This window comes from Crassostrea angulata, chromosome 2 (assembly GCF_025612915.1).
Source record: "Crassostrea angulata isolate pt1a10 chromosome 2, ASM2561291v2, whole genome shotgun sequence".
Taxonomy (NCBI): Eukaryota; Metazoa; Mollusca; class Bivalvia; order Ostreida; family Ostreidae; genus Magallana; species Magallana angulata.
Genome location: NC_069112.1, coordinates 14694074 through 14717049, shown reverse-complemented (window position 1 = coordinate 14717049; position 22976 = coordinate 14694074). Strand labels below are relative to the sequence as shown.

The 22976-nt window shown below is 35.3% G+C and overlaps 1 protein-coding gene and 1 pseudogene across 1 annotated transcript; both read right to left on the bottom strand.

The window, feature by feature from the left end:
• Positions 1 to 641: 641 nt before the first annotated feature.
• LOC128173934 (uncharacterized) lies at positions 642 to 1252 on the bottom strand (annotated as a pseudogene).
• Positions 1253 to 2712: 1460 nt separating this feature from the next.
• On the bottom strand, positions 2713 to 3629 carry LOC128173933 (uncharacterized). Its single transcript, XM_052839597.1, has 4 exons — positions 3444 to 3629; positions 3152 to 3332; positions 2973 to 3040; positions 2713 to 2774 (listed from the first exon to the last, which is right to left on the bottom strand). Exons 1-4 carry the CDS (start codon positions 3625 to 3627, stop codon positions 2713 to 2715), a joined length of 495 nt encoding a protein of 164 aa, XP_052695557.1. The 5' UTR covers positions 3628 to 3629.
• Positions 3630 to 22976: the final 19347 nt, after the last annotated feature.

Here is a 22976-nt window from a genome sequence, read left to right as displayed (position 1 = left end):
AAGCCTTAAGATTATCAGAGATTCCACCGACTCTAGCCCTCTGCTTTTAACCACTAAATGTGTACGTTGTATTACGTATACATGTACATATATGTATAGCCCTGACTTTTTATCTCAGAATTTAAAGGATTCATACTTCTAAAATAATTATGATCTATGAATGAAGTTTGCATGTATAGTATCGGGCATTCGGTGAATTCTGCTATTTGCGCACACATTACGATTCGCACTACTTATATAATAGGGAAGTTTTCTAGCCTCGCATACTATAAAAGTAAAGTTAAGTTACATGTGTATTCGGAAAACAACAAAACATTTCAAATTATGCTTTTTGATGCATGTTGTAGTTTTGGGTTAACATTAACTTATTTCATAAAACTGATAGTTCATATCACATGCCAATCATTTCTTTAAAAGGAATACTTTGTTTTTGTATTGTTTACCGACAACTTTACAATTACAGCGCCTTTGAACTTATGTGTGCATATAGCAAGGAATCCCGATCCCGATTCAGATAAACGTGTGCTGGCCTGGTTCTCTGAGTTACCTTTTACGCACAGGAACCAGGCTAGCTCATGCGCAGGCTGAATTTTTCCCACAGCATCCGGTTTAACCTCGCTTATATATTTTCTGCGTGGACCTCAGGGTCCACGCAATGAAAACTTGGCATTGGTAGACATATCCTGTGCAGCAATCTGTGTTATGTGAGGCATTAATCCTCTCTGGACTGAAATAGACACCATTATACTGAGTTTAAAACTACCAATGTGTATACATATACTTATCTGAATAAATGTAATATAATTTTAATACTTTGGTATTTGAAACTCAAATATTCAAATAAAATTATGTATTCTTACTCAGTCCAGTAGTTTCCAGATCAATTACGACCCTATTTTCTTGAACATCATTCAGATGATCGCCCTTAGCAAATCCTGGTTTTGGAACAGCTTCAGGAATGGTTTGAATGTCTACTTGGTCAGATAGTCCAAATTCTGAAGATATGCAGAAAGTTCTTATTATATGTAAAGGTTCCAATCATACTGAAATCAATCCAAAACTTTACCTGATTGATATGTATCTCTTCAGCTGCTTCATTGGCGCCTTTTTGAGTGATCCTCTCCTGCTTCAATTACAATCGCCGCCGCTTCCCAGGCAACTGTGACATTTCTTGTCGTTTTTTCCTTTCATTGTCCATCTTCTCTGAGTATTTCTGAGTGTGATAGCCAGGGGATAGACTGTGTTCCCTAAATACCTGAAAATATTTTATTTTTCATTAAAAATAGCATCCATAATTATTCATAAAAATTGATGCAAATAATCAGATTAAGAAAATAAGATCTTCATATATACATGATCTAGAAATATATGTCTTATCAATGGATTAATTTTTGCAGTTTAAAAAAAAAATATATGTAAAGTGCTAAAATTGGCAAAATCTGTCAACAGTAAACTCAACAATAAACAAACATCATAACATTTTACACTTCTACCTCTGGCAAGTATTTTCGACCTTAATTTATACATGCTGCGGTAGCTTTAACACGAAAATCAAGGCTTTCATTTTCCCCGTAATGTAGATGTTTAGGTGCCCGTAAACTTACTGCTCGATTTGCATGTCCACATGCTTGGCTAGAGCCTAAATCACTGTACAATGAAGCTTTCGCAATCACAGGTTCAAATATTTTATGACGCTTTTCCTTCAAAATTGGGTCACTTAATGATGTCTTGTAAGGTAAACTCTTATGCAAGTAAGTCTCATCCGACTTTCTCTTGTATCCACAAAATCTCGGAATACACTTGGTATGGTCCCCAAACTGGTATTGGACTAATGCTTCCAAGTTCTGGCGCATGCCATCTGGATCACATTAATTTTTTGCACAGACACACTTGATGCATTTTATGAAGTGCTGAATCACCTGATTGCTGATCTTTGATTCTTTACTGTTTCGCAAGTCATATAAATGCTTGACAATATTTTTGACACAGTGGTTACGGTCCAGTTTTTTCTTGATCTTAACCCCAAGTTCATTCTCTATTCTTGGTATCACAGTGTTGTCTCCGTCGTACTCAATAACTTCAACTGGCGTCTTTTGCGACATCATCTCCTTTATTGCCTGAATCCCCGATGTTCCTTCCATTAACTTAGATGAACCCCTCCAGACATATGTATGGTTACCTTTTGACCGGGTCTATTTTGTTTCCACCATTTACAAACTGAACAAGTTCGATGTTTAACAACAGTTTTGAGAACTTTATTGCCACACTTACTTTTGCTGAGCAAAAAAGTGTGGCCTGTTGAATGTTTCAACTTTTATGGTGATGAAAATTGACACAACATTCAAGATATTTTAATATATACAATTTAAGATATTTTTAATATATACAATTTAATCACTAGTTTTAGTTTTTTTCTTACCTGTGAGACGATCAAATCCCTTTTTTTGCCAGCCATGATTTGCACAGACAGACATTCCTTTTCTTGTCAAAGGTTTAAACTTTAACTTCTTAGGAACAACTATTCCTTGCCCTCTCGTCTTGGATTTTGTCTGGCCTATGTGTACATTCATGCACATTTGATGTTTTCTAAAAATAAAAGGTATCCTTAACTGACCAATTTATGTGTGTAAATAGTTCACATAAGCTGTTGTTTGCCATAGATATTTACTTGTAGGTATTACAAAAAACAAAAATTGTAAATTATTCATGTTCTTACACTTCATAATCATCATCATAATCATTATGATTTTCTGAATCAAAACTTCCTGTCTGCTCTTCAAGGAAAATAGTTTGTTTCATAAGTATTGCAGGATCACTAAATAAACAAATGTGTAGAAATAGGTATCACTTTTTAAAACAACAATTTTATTCAAGATAGGGGTCTATGAAATGTGCAGCCATTTGTCATTCATTATGATTCTAAGAATCTTATAATGTATACCCAAGAAATTCTCCATTTATAACTGCAGTACCCAACTCCTCATCAAAAGTTGCATGCTGAATGAATGGTGCATTCTTTTCTTCCAAGTTTGAGATGTCACTAAAACAGTATTTAATGTTTGTTTTCAAATAATGTGAAATGCTCTATGTGTTCATTTATTCTCCACTAAAGCAAACAATTGGATTGTATCATACTATATTTAATTCTAACCTCATTTCAGCATCGAAAGATGCATCTGTTGCACTGGCCATACGTTTGTCAGCATAAGCCTCAATCAGATTCCCAGCTCGTCTCTCCATGCATTTCAGATTTTTGTGTGATATTGATGGGAGATCTAGGGTGGTAAGGAAATTGTTGACTCGTTGTGGCCCTCCAATTGAGTCAATCATTGCTGCAATAACACACTCAGAAAATGAGAAATGCTCATTTACATATACATGAACATTTCTGTTTTAAACAGTTTATAGCATCCTATACAAAATCAAAAGCATTATGAAATTACCTGCACCCAACTTTGTGTTCACTGGGAGTATTTTCTGTCCTCTTGTTGATGGTTTGGTGTATGTACTGCCGTATGGGACGTTATTCAACTGACCGCAGTTGCTGCACTGAATATACAAATACCCTCCCAACCCCATCTTCATTTCACCTTTAATGTGTTCATATGTAAGTTGTAATGGTCCCATCTTACACACTAAACAAAGACATAGCGAATCTATTAAACATCTCCATTCTATGACACGGCGACCTTTTTTCCACTCTTCAGTCTCAATCTTTCTTGAATTCAACAGTCTTGAATAGCCTGGACAACAGTCTTCACATCCATTAAAATTACACACATCGTCGTGAATGTGGCCAATGGAATAATTATGTTCCAAAATAATGTTTTGTTTGACACGCTTACGTCTTACATTGTCTCTTTTCTCACGTATCGCGGCCTTATCGGTTGTAAAACGCCCTCGGACGACTGTACACAAGTGCACCGCCATTGCATTTTTTGCGCAGTCTCGTGAGTGCGAGATTTCTTAAAAACATCAAAATAAAAAGTAATTTACTTTTCTATAACATGTATACGTGATAAAACAGCAAACAAAAGGCAAATTTTACACTTACTAGGTTTTTAGAAATATTTATTTTAATATCCGACAATTACCGGCAATCATCGATGAGTCACGACACAGAAGCTTTAGTCACGTGGTCTAATGAGGCACGGATACCTTAAGTAAGATTTTGTTCAAGTGAGAAGGGGAGAAAAAAATATTTTGATTCAGATATTTTTTTTTGGTTAAGTATAATCCGGTGATATACACGTATGCACTTGCTTTTCGGAATAGTAGTTCAAACTTAGGAGACAATCATCGGAGAGAAAAAAAAATTACCCTGTAATGTTGATTTCAACTATGTTGTATAACATATTTTTTGATGCAATGTAATATAAAGGGTGACTGCATTATTGATTAGACATTTTTCACTAAAAAATTGTGATTGAAGTGTTCTGTTTCCTTATTTACAGACAGTATAACCATGTGAAGATGGTAAAAAGCTACAAAAAAATAAGTACATTAATGTACACAAAATGACTAGAGATTGACATAATAATACAGCTCTGCATAATAAAGCTGGTTCAGTTCTGTTCATTTATAAACTTTACAAAGCACGATCATAGTGAAAATGAACTTGGTAGAAATCATAATAATGGCCATCTTGGACATCCACTAACACCGTGAGCATGTAAAGCCGACAATACTATATGGAAATCTCGCCTGCTACCTGGGAGGAAGCTCTTATGTGTTCATACAATAAACAAAATGGACCAAAACGGGTAATACAATTCCGTAATAATACCGGACTGATAAGACGGCACACTCCTCGCCTGATAAAGTGAAATATCAATACTTATCAAAAGCAAAACATAGCTTCTTAATAAACATGTAATCATATAAACTCAGATTCTCTAATACAACACACACTGTTACAACATCAGCAACTTAACACGGCACCAACAAAACCAGTTCATTCACTGGTTGTACATAGGTTCTTAGCGTTTTGTCAACGATTGTACGGACCAAAACTTTTCGTACGAGTCCATCGTCACTCTGTTTGGCTTTAACGACTAGCCCAATTGGTCAACTTATCCTGCACAGTTGTCATGAATAAGTACAACATCACCGGTAGTCACATTCCGCTGGTTTGAGTTCAATTTCCGCCGCGGTTGTAATATGTTAAGGTATTCAACTTCCCAACGCTTCCAGATGACTGAGGCAAAATGAGGAACCCCTTTCCACTGTTTGCGTAGGAGATCTTTCTAATCAACATCAGTGTTAATGTATGTTTCCTCTATCACATTCGACTTTTGGGTATGTAAAGTTGATGGTGTTAGGATGAATGGATTTTCAGGATCTGTTGATTTGGGTACTAGCGGACGCAAGTTAATGATAGAACATGCCTCTGATAAAAAGGTCGTGAGCACATCATTAGTTAAGCTGCTAGATCAATAGTCCAACAACATGGAATCGAAAATCCGTCTGGTGGTCCCAATAATCCTCTCCCACACTCCACACATGTGTGAGGAGCGAGGAAAGTTAAAGATCCATGTGGTCCCTTGTTCTGTAAGATAGTCATATATAGGCCCATCTTTCACATTATCTGTGTTGATCTGCAATTCATTTACTGCGCCCACAAAGTTAGTCCCTCTGTCGGAACGGATGATGCTAATACAGCCTCGAATAGCAATAAATCGTGTGAGAGAATTTATGAATGCAGAGGTCGTCATATCCTCCAGCACTTCAATATGGACTGCTCTTATTGCTCGGCATGTGAAGAGGGCTGCCCACCCATTGCTGGTGGCTGATCCACCTCTAGTTTTTCTTGTTATAATTTCACAGGGACCAAAGACATATACTCCAATTAATTGGAATGGTGGGTATCCAGGCAGCATGCGCTCTGACATTTTTTGGTAGTCAAAAGGTTTGCGTAGCCTGCACATAACACAGTTGTGTATCGGGGAAGTTTAAAGTAGCACCCACGAGCCCATATCCTGATGATCTAACGCGTCCCTCAGTAATATGGCGGCCCTGATGCTTCACCTCCTGATGACACTTCCGAGTTATCAAAGTTGCGTTGCAATATGATGCTTGGCTGGTAAGATTACTGGGTTTTTTAAAGAAACAAATCTGCATCATTCATCGGATTCAAACTGACTGACTTCGCATTCCGACGTCTTTGAATAAAGCGGCGTATGCAAACCAAGGCTAAAATGAGTCTTTCTCAACTGGAAAATCTAGAGAATCTACTATTGTCGAGTCCAAGGTGACCTTCGTGCCGACTTCCAACTTGTTATTCCGAACTTCTTTGTCTGCATCTGGATCTACGAGAGGTAAGTCGTGTCTTCAAGGGATACGTCATCTTCTGCTGAGGAACATACTGTTCCTTAGGATCCGAGTACTACTCTTCTGCATGTCACCTGGTTGGATTCCCCCCTGTGCCAACATCAGCAGGATTTGCTTCACTTCGTACGTAGATCCACTGTGTTGGTTTACTAAAGCTTCGAATCCGTGCGACGCAATTAGCAACATATGAGAAGAAACGGTTGGTCTCAATGTTGATGTAGCCTAAAACTACACGACTGTCGTTGAAAAAGTTTATAGTGTCTAATTTCACTCCCAAATGTCCCACTACAATTTGTGCAACTTCCACCGGGAGGACAGCTTCACATAGCTCCAACCTCGGTATAGTATGGCCACTCAGTGGGGAAACATTTGCCTTTCCGAGTACAAATCCTATGGAAGAGGAGCCATCAAGGTAAGTTGCTTTGACATAACAGACTGCTGCGATGGCAAGCTCTGAGGCACCACAGTAAACTAAAAGTTCCTTGGACACAGACTCATTAAGATTAGGTTCGATGACACGTGATATCTGCAATTTTTCAAAGACAGGAAGTAATTATTTCCATGTCTCTAACTCTTCAGCCAAATGAGTTGGTAGTAGCTCATGTCAGTCAAAGGTAGATGCTACAATTTTTCTAAAGACGATCTTTCCTCTGACAGTTACGGGGGATATGAATCCCAATGGGTCATATACACTGTTAACCGAGCAAAGATTTCCTCTCCGAGTAGATGATCCACTTCCATCTGATATACTGAACCTGAAGGTATCTGTCTTCAAGATCCCATAAAATACCTGGGCTACGCTGGGTAGGTGAGTCTTTTTCAAAAGCCAACTCAACTTGGTTCTTCGCCACGTCTTGTGAGTCAAAAGAATCCATTACTGTTTGGCGATTCAATGCAAACTTATGCAGTGTCAGATTTACGTGCACTCACATAGCATCCTGCGTTTGCATATCAAGTCGATTGCTTTTCATTTTGTCGGACATGACTTCAGACCATCGTCAACGTAAAAATCATTGACGATAAACTCTTTAATCTCCGGTCCGTGAGTATTTGCGGAAAGTTCGCCTATGCGTTGAAGTCCATGCACGGCTATAGAAGGCGGAGGACGATTTTCAAACACATATACTCTCATCCTGTAAGTTACAAGCGGATTTTTCATCTTGTTGTCTTTGTGCCATAGAAATCAAAGGTAATCACTATGTTCTTTTTCTACCAAAAAGAAACTACAAAACACCTGCACCAGAGTAACTGCTTACACCTTTGGTACATACCCTGAAACGTGCCACTACACCTCTAAAACGAACCGTACCGTTCCGTGCAAGAAACGAACTGTACCGTTCACAAAACGAAACGTACCGTTCACAAAGCGTACCGTACCGTTCACAAAATGAACCGTACCGTTCACAAAGCGAACCGTACCGTTCACAAAACGAACCGTACCGTGCAAAATAATTTATGCAAGACCCGCCTCCAGACGGACAAAAAAGCGTACCGTACCCTGAAATAGGCGTGAAGCTTCCATATACGGCTTATTGACCTAATGTCTTTCGATGAATATGGACGGAGATTATCGCTGACCAGTTAAGTTCAATATTTTGGTAGATTTTTTTTTATATGGGATTAGAAAACACACACTAAGATTTAAAACTGTAATTCTTATTAATACAGTTACAAAATATTCTAATTTCATATCCTTTCTAAGACCGTAATCATCTCAAAACTTGCATCGCCGATTTCTTAAACATTGTAAACTATTAATGTTCACACAATGCGATGTTATACTATTTTGATAATTTTCATGAAATGTTTGAAACATTGGGTACATACTGGGCCTTACATAGCTTTAAGTGATTCTCAGGAGAGAGATCGAGAGAGATCTCTTACCTGAGTCGTTAAAAAAATAGCGTATGTTTAGAAATAAATACATTATGGCTAAACAAGGGTTGAAATATTAAAATATATAAATTTTATATCCCTTTCAAATTAAAAAAAAATGCCGACTTATCTTTAAGTTACGCGGACCTTATGATTTGTTAATTAATCTACAGGTAAACTTTAAACCAATTTAAATGAAAAAAGAAAACATTTCAGATCATGTTTTTAAATATATGTGGATGTGCTGTAGTAAATGACAACCACATATCACCGGTGACTCGAGCGATTTGTACTTCAGCTATTTATGTAGCAATAAATAAACAAAAAATCACTCTTATATGATATCTCATAGATAAATATATGTACAAATCTTAGTAAATTAAATACAAGCATTGAACGAAAAAAAGTACACACATTCATAAAATAACTTTCAACTTTATTTCCCGCATAGCTGGTAATGGCGTCGTGATTTCACATGAACAAATCACTTGTGCGATATATGTGTACAGAGGCTGATCAGAAACACAACAGCGTCTTTCATCTTGGGTTCTATACACAACAGGTGCTATTCTCTTATTTTGTTTTTTTGGCAGTTATTGTACTTTACAACTAACTCTGTATATTTGAACGCTTAAGTAGGTGTACACGAGTTGCCGGTATTCACACCTTTCCACGGACACCTGTTTGGTAACTCATTACAACTTGTCGTGTGTATAGTCTGAATACTTATATCTTACTTCTACTTTGTTTGTTTTCTGGCTTTTCTTAATCTCCAAAAACACAAAAGAACAATCTGTAGATATGTACACAAACAACTACACGGAAGAATATCGGCGCGTTGATCCGTAGAAAAATTCAGCGACTCTATACATGCGGGATTTTCGCAAATATTAACTTGCAATAAAATATCATTTTACATTAATGTACCAAACTACTGATTAACATTTTGTAAGTAGATGTAAGCATAAACACAGCTCTTGTTTATTTTATTTACAATCTAATATGTGTGATGTGAAATAGCGTCAAAATTTTAACCATCGGGATCAATCTGAATACATAATCTACTGTGCAAATAAGGACGAACAAGTGCAGAAAATCGTAGAATCAATATTTAAATGAATAATAATTCGTGTCATTACTCAAAAAACTATATAACAGTTGATTTCAAGATTTCTTATCTGAAATTCATTGTTTATCTTATCATTAACTGCGTGTCATTTTACATCGTCTCTTCACTAAGGGAATTTGATCGGCAATAGTACCATATACAGTAGTACGCAATAAAGAATGATCATACGAATTATGAATAAAGAAAAGAAAGATGCTTGTAAAAATAACAAATAGCCGAGAATCAAGACAACGATTAAGGAAAATTAAGAAATATCGGAATAAAGTCGGGGCAATTTATATAGCAAATTTAAATGGGTTAGAAATATTTAATGACTTCAATTCAAGTACATGTATAGAAACAAGCGTTCTGAGAGTATTGCATAAGCAATACACGTCCCCTACCGGTTCGTATTATTCTATGAAAGCTTCCAAGCACACAACTATTTCAGAGCTACTGTAAACGAGATGTCATGCTTTAATCAGAGATAAAAGAACAGAGGAAATTAAAACTATATAGCTGATAGATAAATTATATACAAAATAGGTAAAATAATACTCTTTTTTTCATCTCCTGTAATTTCGCCAAGTCTATTCTGTATTCGCTGGTAAAAATTTGTGAAAACAATGCACTGTTATGCACAATATAATTTCTTACCGTCTTCTGTACCCCAAATCAAACCAAACAGTTAAACAGCCCAACCCGATAACGAACCCAATTGTAATAATACAAAAAAAAACCCTGCCGATTAAATTTACAACGCAATGTTTGACACTATTTTACAGAATTTATTTGTTTGTTAGAAATGATAAAAGGAATGGTACAAGTAACGCACGATATTATTACTGACTACATACTGGCCTCGTTTATTCAGTACACACCAAACCCGATAACGAACCCGAACATTAAAAAATTGGAATATAAAAAATTAATTTTCTCGAAAATATGTCAATCAGACGCTACAAAAGTGTAAACTTGATCTGTAGTTTGACATTTTGAAGCTGTTCAGCAAGTTTCATATTATTCCTCAAATGCATAAAGAAAAAAAGTGTTGAAAACTGAAGTGGGACAGACAGACGGACGGACGGACGGACAGACAGACGGACGGACTGACGGACGCAGAGGAATGCTATAGTCCCCTCCGGTGAAACTGGTAGGAGACTAATAAAAACTTTAGATGCTTTGTAAAATTATCGACAGCTCGCTGATTTAACAAAAATATATCGGTTTAAAGTCAAAATTCCTTTAATCTATCTTAATGATTACATTTATCTAAAATTAAATACTAATGATAAAAGACTAATCAAAATAAAAATTACTCCCGCTTCCCGGTTGTCACCGAGTACACGTTTCACGAAACGTTTTAAAAACAGGGGAACGGATGGAAGTTCTGATTTTAAATAAATTGAAATACATTTGTAAAATATATAAATGAACCAAAAATATCATTATCATATGTCATAATTCCCACATTGCTGAAGTAGATCGGGTAAAAACTAAACGAAATTATATCGAGAATAATCAAAGCGTTCAAGCCACGCCCACCTCATTAAGAAAGCGCGCAAACCGTTCACAAAGCGTGCAGCTATTTTTAGCAAAGCGTACCATGCAAGAAGCGAACCGTTAAGTTCACAAAGCGTACCGTACCGTTCACAAAGCGTACCGTACCAATCACAAAGCGCACCGTACCGTTCATAAAGCGCACCGTACCGTTCAAAAGAGTAACGAACCGAACCGTGCAACTGGTGTAGTAGCACGTTGCAGGGTCTGTATTTCAACACATGCGAGATGATGTCCGTAAGGTATAACTGAATTTTAACTGATATGTTATAATTGTAAAAATAATTAAAAACCTACTTTCATTTTCGATTAACAAGCCCAAAATAGCAAAAATGAGAGCAAGGTGGTGGACATACTTTGGCGCATCCAAGTCAGGCGTAGTTTCGATCAAAATATATACTTGCAATGAAATAATATTGAATAAATACGTAAAGAGTGAATATATTTACTGTGAGCATATTTATACATGGAAAATACATAGAAGTTAAGATTTGACAAATGTGGAATAAATAAAATGAGTCGATTCGTTTCTTTAGAGAATGATTTTAGTTTTGATACTCATTCGCTTGCGAAGCACGACCTCTTGTGAGAGAATGTGATAGAACTTTCCAGATAGAACGGGGTAACCAAGAACGCAGATTGACTAATTAACTGAAAGTGTAGGACAAATTCATCATGCATCGCGGGCATTGTTTACAAAAGGGTAATAAAATGGAACATTCAATGCTATTTAAGTATCGATGGAGAGAACTTTTTCAGATCGGGGTGCCAAGAAACGGGTTAACTAATTGACATAATGGCGGTAAGTGTTGGGTGAGTTAACCATCGGGCAGATACTTTGAATCTGACAACTTTGGTTTAAATTATGCAAATAAATATGCATAACCTAGCGTGTTTTAATTTCATACATTTTCATACCACGACAGATTGGTAGTAAAACTTTGACATTAGTAAATGAACAAATTCTACGTCTTTATGGATAAATAATTTATGGATAAAACGGGAAAGTTTAGTGGGAGTGTCCCGCCTTTTCATATTGTTTTCAAAACAGTCTTTTATCTGAAATACTTATCTGGGACAGTAATAGAAATTTTAATGAAATACACTTAATGCCAATTTTCTGGTTTGAAGTGAACACAATAATTTTTTTTATTTTTTTTTTATACCCCCGCTCCGAAGGAGAGGGGGTATACTGTTTTACCCTTGTTTGTCTGTCTGTCCGTCCGTCTGTCTGTCTGTCCGTCTGTCTGTCCGTCCGTAACAAAAATTTCTGTCGCATTTATCTCTGCAACTATTTATCGCAGATGCTTGAAATTTTAACACAGTGTTTGTTAAGGCATGCCATATCTTGGGATATATTTTTGTACCAATCGAACGCCAACTTCCTGTTAAATGACGACTTTGCTTATTTTTTAACCAAAATTTTCAAACAAATTTTCGTCAAAGAATTCTCAGCAACTGTTTATCGCAGATGCTTGAAATTTTTAAACAGTATTTGTATAGGCATGCCATATCGTGGAATATATTTTTGTACCAATTGGACGCCAACTTCCTGTTAAATGACGACTTTGCTTATTTTTTAACCAAATTTTTCAAACAAATTTTCGTCAAAGAATTCTCAGCAACTGTTTATCGCAGATGCTTGAAATTTTTACACAGTATTTGTATAGGCATGCCATATCGTGGGATATATTTTCGTACCAATCGGACGTCAACTTCCTGGTAAATGACGACTTTGTTTATTTTTAGCAAAATTTTCAAACAAATTTTCGTCAAAGAATTCTCAGCAACTATTTATCGCAGATGCTTGAAATTGTTACACAGTATTTGTATAGGCATGCCATATCATGGGATGTATTTTTGTACCAATCGGACGCCAACTTCCTGTTAAATGACGACTTTGTTTATTTTTAGCCAAAATTTTCAAATTAATTTCCGTTAAAGACTCTCAGCAACTATTTATCGCAGATGCTTGAAATTTTAACACACTATTTGTATAGGCATGCCATATTGTGGGATATATTTTTGTATCAATCGGACGTCAAACTTGCTGTGAAATAATGACTTTATTTTTAGCCAAAATTTTCAAACAAATTTTCGTCAAAGAATTCTCAGCAGCTATTTATCGCAAATGCTTGAAATTTTTACACAGTGTTTGTTAAGGCATGCCGTATCATGGGATATATTTTTGTACCAATCGGACGTCAACTTCCTGTTAAATGAGTACTTTGTTTATTTTAGCCAAAATTTTCAAACAAATTTTCCTCAAAGATTTCTCAGCAACTGTTTATCGCAGATGCTTGAAATTTTAACACACTATTTGTTTAGGCATGCCATATTGTGGGATATATTTCTGTACCAATCGGATGCCAGCTTTCTGTTAAATGTCGACTTTGCTTATTTTGCATATTCACATCAGAGCGGGGGTATCACTAGTGAGCATTGGCTCACAGATATCTTGTTTCAGTCAGCTGCAACAGTCACGTTTAAGTATATATTATCCATTTCCGTATATATTTTTCATCCGAGCCCGTTCTTTTAAATATCCATTTCAATTTTTAATTCATTTTAATTTCAATTTTTGAGAATAAGTAAAGAAAAAAATCGGACAAAGTATATACAAAAAAATTAACAAAAAAATATGGTTCAACATATTAAGCATTATATCATATAAATTTGTAACATGTTAATTCCCGCACTTGCGCGGGGTATAATCTAGTGTAGTAAAAAAAAACTTAAGGAAAGAAAATTTTTAAAAAGTATATTAGCTATCAAAGATACATCCTTGTCAATGGAAACTACTTCAGAAAGAATAAATAGAAAAATAAATACACAGCTAAGAAATCTATGTAGATACTGCAGCATTTCATTTCCAAATCATGAAACTGAGAACAAAGGAAATTACACTCCTACAACATGGGTCCAAGGAATAGATACAATGAATGGAATTAGCATGCAAAAATAAACAAACAAACAAAAAATCTCATAAATTTATGAACCGGGATGAAAAATTCAGATAACAACCGACTACAAAAGGATAAATATTTATTGTTTACACATTTGATCAGATTAAACACAAGTTACAGTTTACAGACTGATCAATTTTCCTCCAAAAGCAAAGAACGATTGAGGAAAAGCAAGTTTGTATTATGTATATTGTACATATTTTTTTTTAACTCAGAAATATTCTCTCTCTTTCTCTTTCTTTTTTTTGTGTCTGTCAAACACACACACCCACCCACAAATAAAAATTCATTCTGTGGTGTAAGTTGTAAATTGTCAAAATATTTATACCGCAAAGTTGACAAAGATGCAAAATGTATGTGTAACTCATGCTGCGCTCGTCCCAACGGTAGCAACGTAAGATATATTATTCAACTTGGTAAGGAAAGATCTTATAAAAAATGCTATAATTGGAAAAGGAAAAATATTTATGAATAGATACATATGACGTTGAAAGCAATATGAGATGTATTTTTTAGACTTTTACTTTGCTGTCAAAACCTGCTAATGTGATAAGTCTGCATGTAACTTAAACTTCCATAATAGATAATATTTGAAAAGAGGATGCATTTTTGGAGAAAAAGATTTCCCTTCTTAAGAATATATAGCAGACCAGTTTTTGTACAGGACGACAATAATTCAATTTGGCTCCAATTAAAGCTTTTTAATGGCTCTTTTCACAAATATATGGCTAACAGAAATTTAAAAACCAAGATAAATGTTGTCATTTTAGTGGACAATAACATTTTTGTAAAACAAAATTCCAATTTGAAATTTGCAGCTCATATTGCTTTAGTCAAAATTTATATCATCCAAAATTGTATGGATTCCGAGATTACTTTATATCAAATCTAGTCTAACATTAGTCATACAGCATTTATGTCATAGAGAGAGGTTATCACTAGAATATGTGTAAAAACAAATAAAAAAATGTAGATGACTACAAAGAATTTACACAGCTCCAATACTATATAGAAAATATAAATGTGGTTTTAATTCTGGTAAAGTGGTAATTCATTGAAGCATTCCATAGACAATTTTCATCACTACTAGTTTTAAAAAATATGTCTTCCACTTATAAAAGAAAAAAAACACGATTTATATTGAAAACTAGATTAAGTCAAAATTATACGTGTAACGTGCGCCGAACTAGAAATCTAAAATTAGCCCAAAACTTTCCCCAATTCTAAATATAGCGACACTTACAAAAGACACCAGTCAAAACGATTAACGTTTACATATTTAATAGATTACACATATATCAAAACACACAAACGATAAACAAATACAGAATCAAATAATCTTAAAGTTTTACAGTACTCAGCTGATTGAATGGCGACAGGACGGTGCAGTTTTACGGGATGGTACGCGCACACGGACGAATCACAGTTCACAGGAAGATCAGTTAACTGGCAGATCACAGTTCACAAAAAGTTAAAGACAGTCCAACAGTCACAGTTACATATAGATCCCGCACGGCATGGCCGAATTACCGAGGATTCCTCAATGTCTTTTCTCTCTGATCCCTGGCGTCTCTCCAACCTCGCAGAAGATACTATACCTCCTGTCGCGCGCTATGACGTCACATATAAACATAAACACAAAACAGCTGATCATCATAACATCTCCCCCCTTAAAGGAAAGTTTGAGTAAACGAAAACTTTTACACATTACAAAATACAAACAAAAAAATGTTACACAATAAAATTTCAATCTACAACAATTCTTGACAAAGCATCAGCAATAATGTTTTCTTTCCCTTTAATATGTTTAATCACAATGTTATGCTCTTGCAGTTCTAAACTCCATCTCATCAATCTCTGATTCTTATTTCTCATTTTGTTCACAAAGGTGAGAGGGTTGTGATCAGTAAAAACAACTACTGGATGAGCAGACGAATACAAATATACATCAAAGTGTTGCAATGCTAATAACATAGAAAGGCATTCTTTTTCAACAGTTGAATAGTTATGCTGACATTTAGAAAACTTTTTAGAAAAATATGCTACAGGATGACAAACATCATCTTCATCCTCTTGTAACAATACAGCACCACATCCCACATCACTTGCATCAATTTGTAACACAAATTCTTTGTCAAAATTTGGTGATGAAAGAACTGGAGGGACCATAAGAATGGCTTTGATTTGTTCAAATGCCTGCTGGCATGCTTCACTCCAAATAAATTTAGAACTCTTCTTCAAAAGACAAGTCAATGGGTTTGCAATAGTTGAAAAATTGGGACAAAACTTTCTATAATATCCTGCCATTCCCAGGAATCTCATCAGTTCTTTCTTACATTGGGGTACTGGAAATTTTACAATTGCATCAACCTTTCAAGAACAGGTTTTACATGGCCATTACCTACAACATGACTAAGGTATTCTACAATAGCATGGCAGAATTCTGTTTTCACAAGACTAACAGTTAAATTTGCATCTGACAATTTTTCAAACAATGCTCGAATATGTAGCAAATGTTCTTCAAAAGTATCGCTATGCACAATCACATCATCAATATACGCTTCACTCTCATTCAGATCACAAATCAAATGATTAATCATTCTTTGAAAGGTCGCGGGCGCATTCTTCATACCAAAAGGCATGACCTTATACTGATAAAAACCATTGGGAGTAACGAAAGCAGAAATCTCCTTAGCCCTCTCAGTTAACGGGACCTGCCAATACCCTTTTAAAAGGTCGAATTTACTTACATATTTGGCACAACCAATCTTGTCAATGCAATACTCAATTCGAGGTATAGGGTAAGAATATGTCTTTGTTACTGCATTTACCTTGCGGAAGTCAGTGCAAAACCGAAATGAACCATCTGGCTTGGGAACAAGAATACAAGGGGAACTCCAAGGACTATTGTTATGTTCAATAATGTCATGTTCTAATATGTAAGCTATTTCTGAATGAGAATGTTCTTGTTTCACAGGGTTCATTCTATAAGGATGCTGTTTAATGGGAGGTGAATCTCCAACATCTACATCATGATATACCAAATTTGTCTTTTGGGGTACATCAGGGAACAAGTCTTAAAATTCTTGTATAAGATTTGTAAGCTTTAATTTTTTAGTGTCATCTAAGTGAGGAAGTTTAAGCTTTAGATTAGCTAAAATGTCAGAGTTCTTCAACTTTGGTGTTGACTGATCATGACACCAGTTCTGATTTGTAGTAGATGTAATTGAAGAGTTTGATGCAACTACTTGTTCCGACTTGCAATAATGTGGATCTTGTCTGTCATGATATTGTTTAATCATGTTAATGTGGCAGAGCTGTTTGCTCTTGCGTCGACCTGGAATTTTGATGATGTAATTAACATCATTGACCTTTTGCTCAACCTCAAATGGAGCAAAATACTTAGCGCGCAATGGTTGACCTGGAATGGGTAATAAGACAAGGACTTTGTCTCCAGACTTAAAAACTCTAGATTTACTATGCTTGTCATACCAAGTTTTCATCTTTGTCTGACTTACCTTTAGAATCTCTATTGTCATGGTCCAGGCTTGAAAAATTCTCTCCTTGAATTTAGACACATAATCTAACAAACTTGTTTCAGTTTCTGAACCTAACCACTTCTCTTTCAAGTGTTTTAATGGGCCACGCACAGTGTGACCATATACAAGTGCAAAGGGACTAAAACCCAAAGACACCTGTTTAGCATCCCTAACAGCGAATAATATATAGGGGATCCCCTGGTCCCAATCTTTCTCATTTGACAAACAATATGTACGTATCATAGTCTTTAAGGTGTGATGAAACCTTTCAAGAGCCCCCTGGGATTCTTGGTGATATGCACTTGAAGTGTGATGTTTGATACCTAACTCACACATGATTTGTTTAAAGACTTGGGATGTAAAGTTAGATCCTTGATCTGACTGTACTGATAGGGGTAGCCCTACATTGGTGAAAAACTTTGTCAAAGCATTGACAATTGTTCTTGACTTAATATTGCGCAAAGGAATTGCTTCAGGGAATCGTGTAGATGCACACATGATTGTCAACAGGTACTGATTACCTACCTTAGTTTTGGGTAATGGGCCTACACAGTCTATAATGACGGTGGTGAAGGGTTCATCAAAAGCAGGGATTGGATTTAAAGGAGCAGGAGGGATCTTTTGGTTGGGTTTCCCTACGACTTGGCACACATGACAGGACCTACTTAACTTAACCTACTTAACTACATCCTTTCTCATCTTAGGCCAAAACAAAAATGAGCCAACACCCTACAGTAAGTTTTCTTAATGCCCAAGTGACCTGACATAGGCGTGTCATGAGCGAGACCTATGACTGTTTGTCTGTATGCCCTAGGTACTACTATCTGATGGTGGACTTGCCACTCATGATCTACAGGAGCATCACGGGTCGCCATTTTTTTCATAAGAACACCTTGATTCTTATAATAACAAATAGGGACCTTTTCTGCCTCCTCAGGAGACAAGACCTGGGTACTTAGACCTTTAGTTTCTTAATCTGATTCTTGCTCAGATATCAGCCTATCCCTAGTAAGAGGTGTCTTATTAAACATTTCATGTAAACCCAACACGTCATCATAAGACGCATGTTTTTGGTTCTCAGAGGAAGTATGACTTTCTGATTACAACAAATTGAACATAAATGCCTCATTTAGACCAATATTTAAGTCATTTCCCATATCTAACTTTTCCCGACTTACCTTAAGATCAGGATCTCTATGTTTCTTAGCCATGGCTCTAGTGACTGCACAAGAAGGAAATAACTCTTTATTCTCCTCCTCCCCTATTATACTAGGCCTGTTACAAACAACTGGGTCAGGAACAACCTTGCCCCCTGCCAAATCATTTCCTAACAGAAGAGATACACCCTTAACAGATAGAGTAGGTCTAACCCCAACTACTACATTTCCAGAGACAAAATCTGATCTCAAACCTATTTCATGAAGAGGAACTTTCTCAAATCCCAACTCTACACCCTGAATCAACACATCGGAACCAGTATACGATTTCTCAGACAGTGGCAGCACCCCCTCTAGAAACAAAGACTGAGAAGCACATGTGTCCCTCAAAATTTTCATAGGATGCAAGTCAGTACCATCTAAAGACACAAAACCATCAAACACAAATGGTGTAAATTCCTCCCTAAGAATATCAGATTCAGACTTTCGTTGGGGGTTTTCAAACTTGCTACAGACAAACTTACCTTGTACAGAAGTAAGGGCACTGGGACTGGGACTATCAGAATTTAACTTCTTTCTCTGTAATGCCCAACATTCTGATTTAATATGGCCTTTTCTCTTACAATAATTACATATAGAACCTGACTTGGTAGTCATTTAATTCTTGTCAGCGACTTTCACTTGCTCGGATGAAGTTGATTTCGAACCAAGTGTTACCTGTGAATTGTCTGGTCGCCCACGAAAATTGTCATTAATTGAATTTCTCTGCTTTGTAAATGACCCTTTATGAGTTAGTGCATAGTCATCAGCTGCAGTAGCAGCCTGCTCCAAGTTTTCAACTTTCTGTTCATCTAAATATGTTCTAATTTCTGGATGAATGCAATTTTTGAATTCTTCAATCAAAATAATTTGCTTTAACTTTTCAAAGTTTGAACCCACATGCTTAGATGAGCACCATCTTTCAAACAAATTCTGTTTTTCACAAGAAAATTGAACATGAGTCTGTTCATTGAATTTCTTATAGCTGCGAAACTTTTGTCTATAAGCTTCTGGCACAAGTTCATATGCTTTTAAGACATTCTCTTTGATAATATCATAATCTGAACTTTGGTGCAGTGACAATGCCCCATAAATTTCACGAGCTTTCCCGATAAATGTACTTTGAAGCAGGAGTGGCTATATTTGTTTAGGCCAATTCAGATTTTGTGCCACTTTCTCAAAATGAATAAAGTTCTTGTCAACGTCTTTCTCTTGAAATTTAGGAACAAGTCTTATATTTTTTGCAACATCAAAGTCAGGTTTAGATCTAGCATTTGCCTCAGCTTCTTCTCTTTTCAATCTTTGAGTGTCAAATTCTAATTGCTTCATTGTCAATGCATGCGCATGTTCTCTTTCACTTCTCTCTTTTTCATACTCTCTTTTTCATACTCTCTCTCTCTATTGTTCTCTGGCCAATTTCTCCTGCTCTCTAATCAACTTCTTTTATTCAAACTTTTCCCTTTCTTACGCCCGTCTTTTTCGCTTTTGCTCTATCTCTAATTGTTTAAATTGCAACTCAAATTCATAATCTGTTTTCACAGGCTTTTCTGCTTCAACAACTTATGACATAGCACTTGACTCTAAAATCCCTTCTTCTACCAAATACTGCACAACATTTCTTATCTCTGCTTTTCTAGAACTACGTTTCACATTCAATCCAAACTTTGTTACAAACAAAAACAGTTCATCTTTTGTAAGATATTGAAGCCTGCTAGCATCAGGAGATTTAAAAAAATCCTCTAAGTTAAAAACCATTTTGACTGGTGTGTTTACAAAAAATATTTCAACAAATCCCACAATCAATCAAAAATATTCCAGATATCGACCCTTTTAGTATTTACCAAATAAAATGCCGAATGTTCGATATCCCGGACGAGCCCCCAATTTGTAACGTGCGCCGAACTTGAAATCTAAAATTAGCCCAAAACTTTCCCCAATTCTAAATATAGCGACACTTACAAAAGACACCAGTCAAAACGATTAACGTTTACACATTTAATAGATTACACATATATCAAAACACACAAACGATAAACAAATACAGAATCAAATAATCTTAAAGTTTTACAGTACTCAGCTGATTGAATGGCGACAGGACGGTGCAGTTTTACGGGATGGTACGCGCACACGGACGAATCACAGTTCACAGGAAGATCACAGTTAACAGGCAGATCACAGTTCACAAAAAGTTAAAGACGGTCCAACAGTCACAGTTACATATAGATCCCGCACGGCATGGCCGAATTACCGAGGATTCCTCAATGTCTTTTCTCTCTGATCCCTGGCGTATCTCTAACCTCGCAGAAGATACTACACCTCCTGTCGCGCGCTATGACGTCACACATAAACATAAACACAAAACAGCTGATCATCATAACATACGTTAAAGATTTACATGATGTAAATGGATTTTTTAACAAAAAATTGATTACAACATGTAATAGAGTCACCGAGAATGAAAAACATTTCACTTTAAATGGCAATTTATTACAAGCATGTTCGATATAACCATGTTTTATTGTTAAAGAAACATTGCATTAAAATATATTTTTTTTTAAATATAGGTATCACACAAAAAAGCAATCATAAAAAAGCTCACTATGAATAAAAAAAGTAAGCATAACATATTACTTCAAAAAATAGTCATTGAAATATTAAATTTCTTCGTCCGATCGTTAAGATATAATATGTAAACATAAAGAATAAATATGAAGAAAGCTAAACTATTGAAGTTAAATTAACTCCATACTCGTGAAACTCTCTAATGAAACTTGAAAAACAGAACTGGTTTCAATTTTATTGAAGTAATAAATAGCAATTGGTTAAAGTAGATCCAGTGTTCTGTGACGTCACACTTTTTTGTAAAACATTGAATTCTTGAAAATTTGTGCAAGATAGTTTTATTCACTTTATGTGAATTTAATCACATGGAAGTAATTACTTTTAAGTTCATGATATTTTCGCAGCTTAATTTTATCCTAAATTTCAAATTTTTTTATACATTTTATCGGTGCCAAGGGGAAATAACTCTTTTTTTGACTTTTCTTTCAGTTGTATGTCTAAATGCGATAATTTTTCTTATCCCAACGAGCAAATTTAAAATATCTTTGTAGTTTTAGTTTTCTGATAAAGTAGACAATAAAATTAAACAAGATAAACAAATTTCTGCTTACAAAAAATTTACTTTTAACAAAAATAGTTTTCTGATGCTAAAATATGCTTTAGTTTATGTTTATCTTGCATCTCAAAATGTGTGATGACATGTATATTTTTTCTTATAATTGATGAAATTTAAGTCTATAAAATTGAAATCAGTTCGGTATTTAACTTTCATCAGGGAATTTTATGAGTATGGAGTTACCTTAATGTTTGCATTTTGCTGTTTAATTTTGAACCGGCTACATGATCGAAATTCCACGATGCAAGTCAATTTTGCAACACGTTTGGTTTCAATATTCAACGTTGAATAGCGACCCCCGGGTCAATTTTCAACCCGGGTCAAAAGTTCTTATCAAACTTGCAATTTTGTCATATTTTGTGTCTATTGGACATTAGCAAGTTAGTGGGTTTCCCCCTTTTCATGATGATCGTCGTCAAAGTCCAAATGAAGCAAAAACAGATCATTCTAGTCTTTATATTTCCATCAATCACAGATTCAAATTATTGGAAACGGAGTTAAAATATAAGAAGGTTATTTTAATTTTTAAACAGAAGATTACACAGACGAAACATTCATTTTTGTTTCTTTTATAAATTTGCAATGTTATTACCGATACCAATTTAAGGTAACTTTGGTTACTTTGGTTATGAACAATCAAAAATAATTCACGAAAAACAAAACAGAAAACAAGTAGCACATTTAAAGAAAGTCTGCATTTAGTTAGTTACACAGTACACACAGAAAAAAAATAAAAGATAAAGGATAGCGAATATGCATACGCCGACAGGTCATTTAGATGTGTCCTAAAAGTTTAGTATTATCTATTTTTAAAAAAAAACTGCTCTCTTTAGTGATTCACACCGGATATAAAGATATAAAAAGAGGTAAAAGCCTTGTCAATATCCTGCCAGTTTCAGTCGCTGTAGGTTTCGACCAATCGATAAACGGGGTCTGTCTTACCAGTTCTGTTAGTTTCTATAGAGCTATGAATTAACTAAAGTTTCCGTAAGAAATAAAGGGAATCATACTCGGTAGATGTGAATATTTTTGTATCAATTACATTTGATGTTATGAAATTCGAGACAAAAATATCTTGCTTATAAAAATACATCGAATCAGACTAAAATGTCGGGAAAAGAATGAAAATTTTTGAATTTTCAAAAACTTAAAATATTATCTTATGTTTGAGTAAATCATTTCCTCCAAAACGACTTATGATAATGAGAAGTTTATTCAGAATTT

Bases quoted from the DNA above. Each gene is read 5' to 3' on its own strand.
- LOC128173933 (XM_052839597.1), bottom strand. From the start codon at position 3,627: ATGGGACCATTACAACTTACATATGAACACATTAAAGGTGAAATGAAG. The intron at 3,041-3,151 runs GTTAGAATTAAA...ATACTGTTTTAG, and splicing joins TCTTTCGATGCTGAAATGAG to TGACATCTCAAACTTGGAAG. The intron at 2,775-2,972 runs GTACTGCAGTTA...TTTTCCTTGAAG, and splicing joins AACTTTTGATGAGGAGTTGG to AGCAGACAGGAAGTTTTGAT.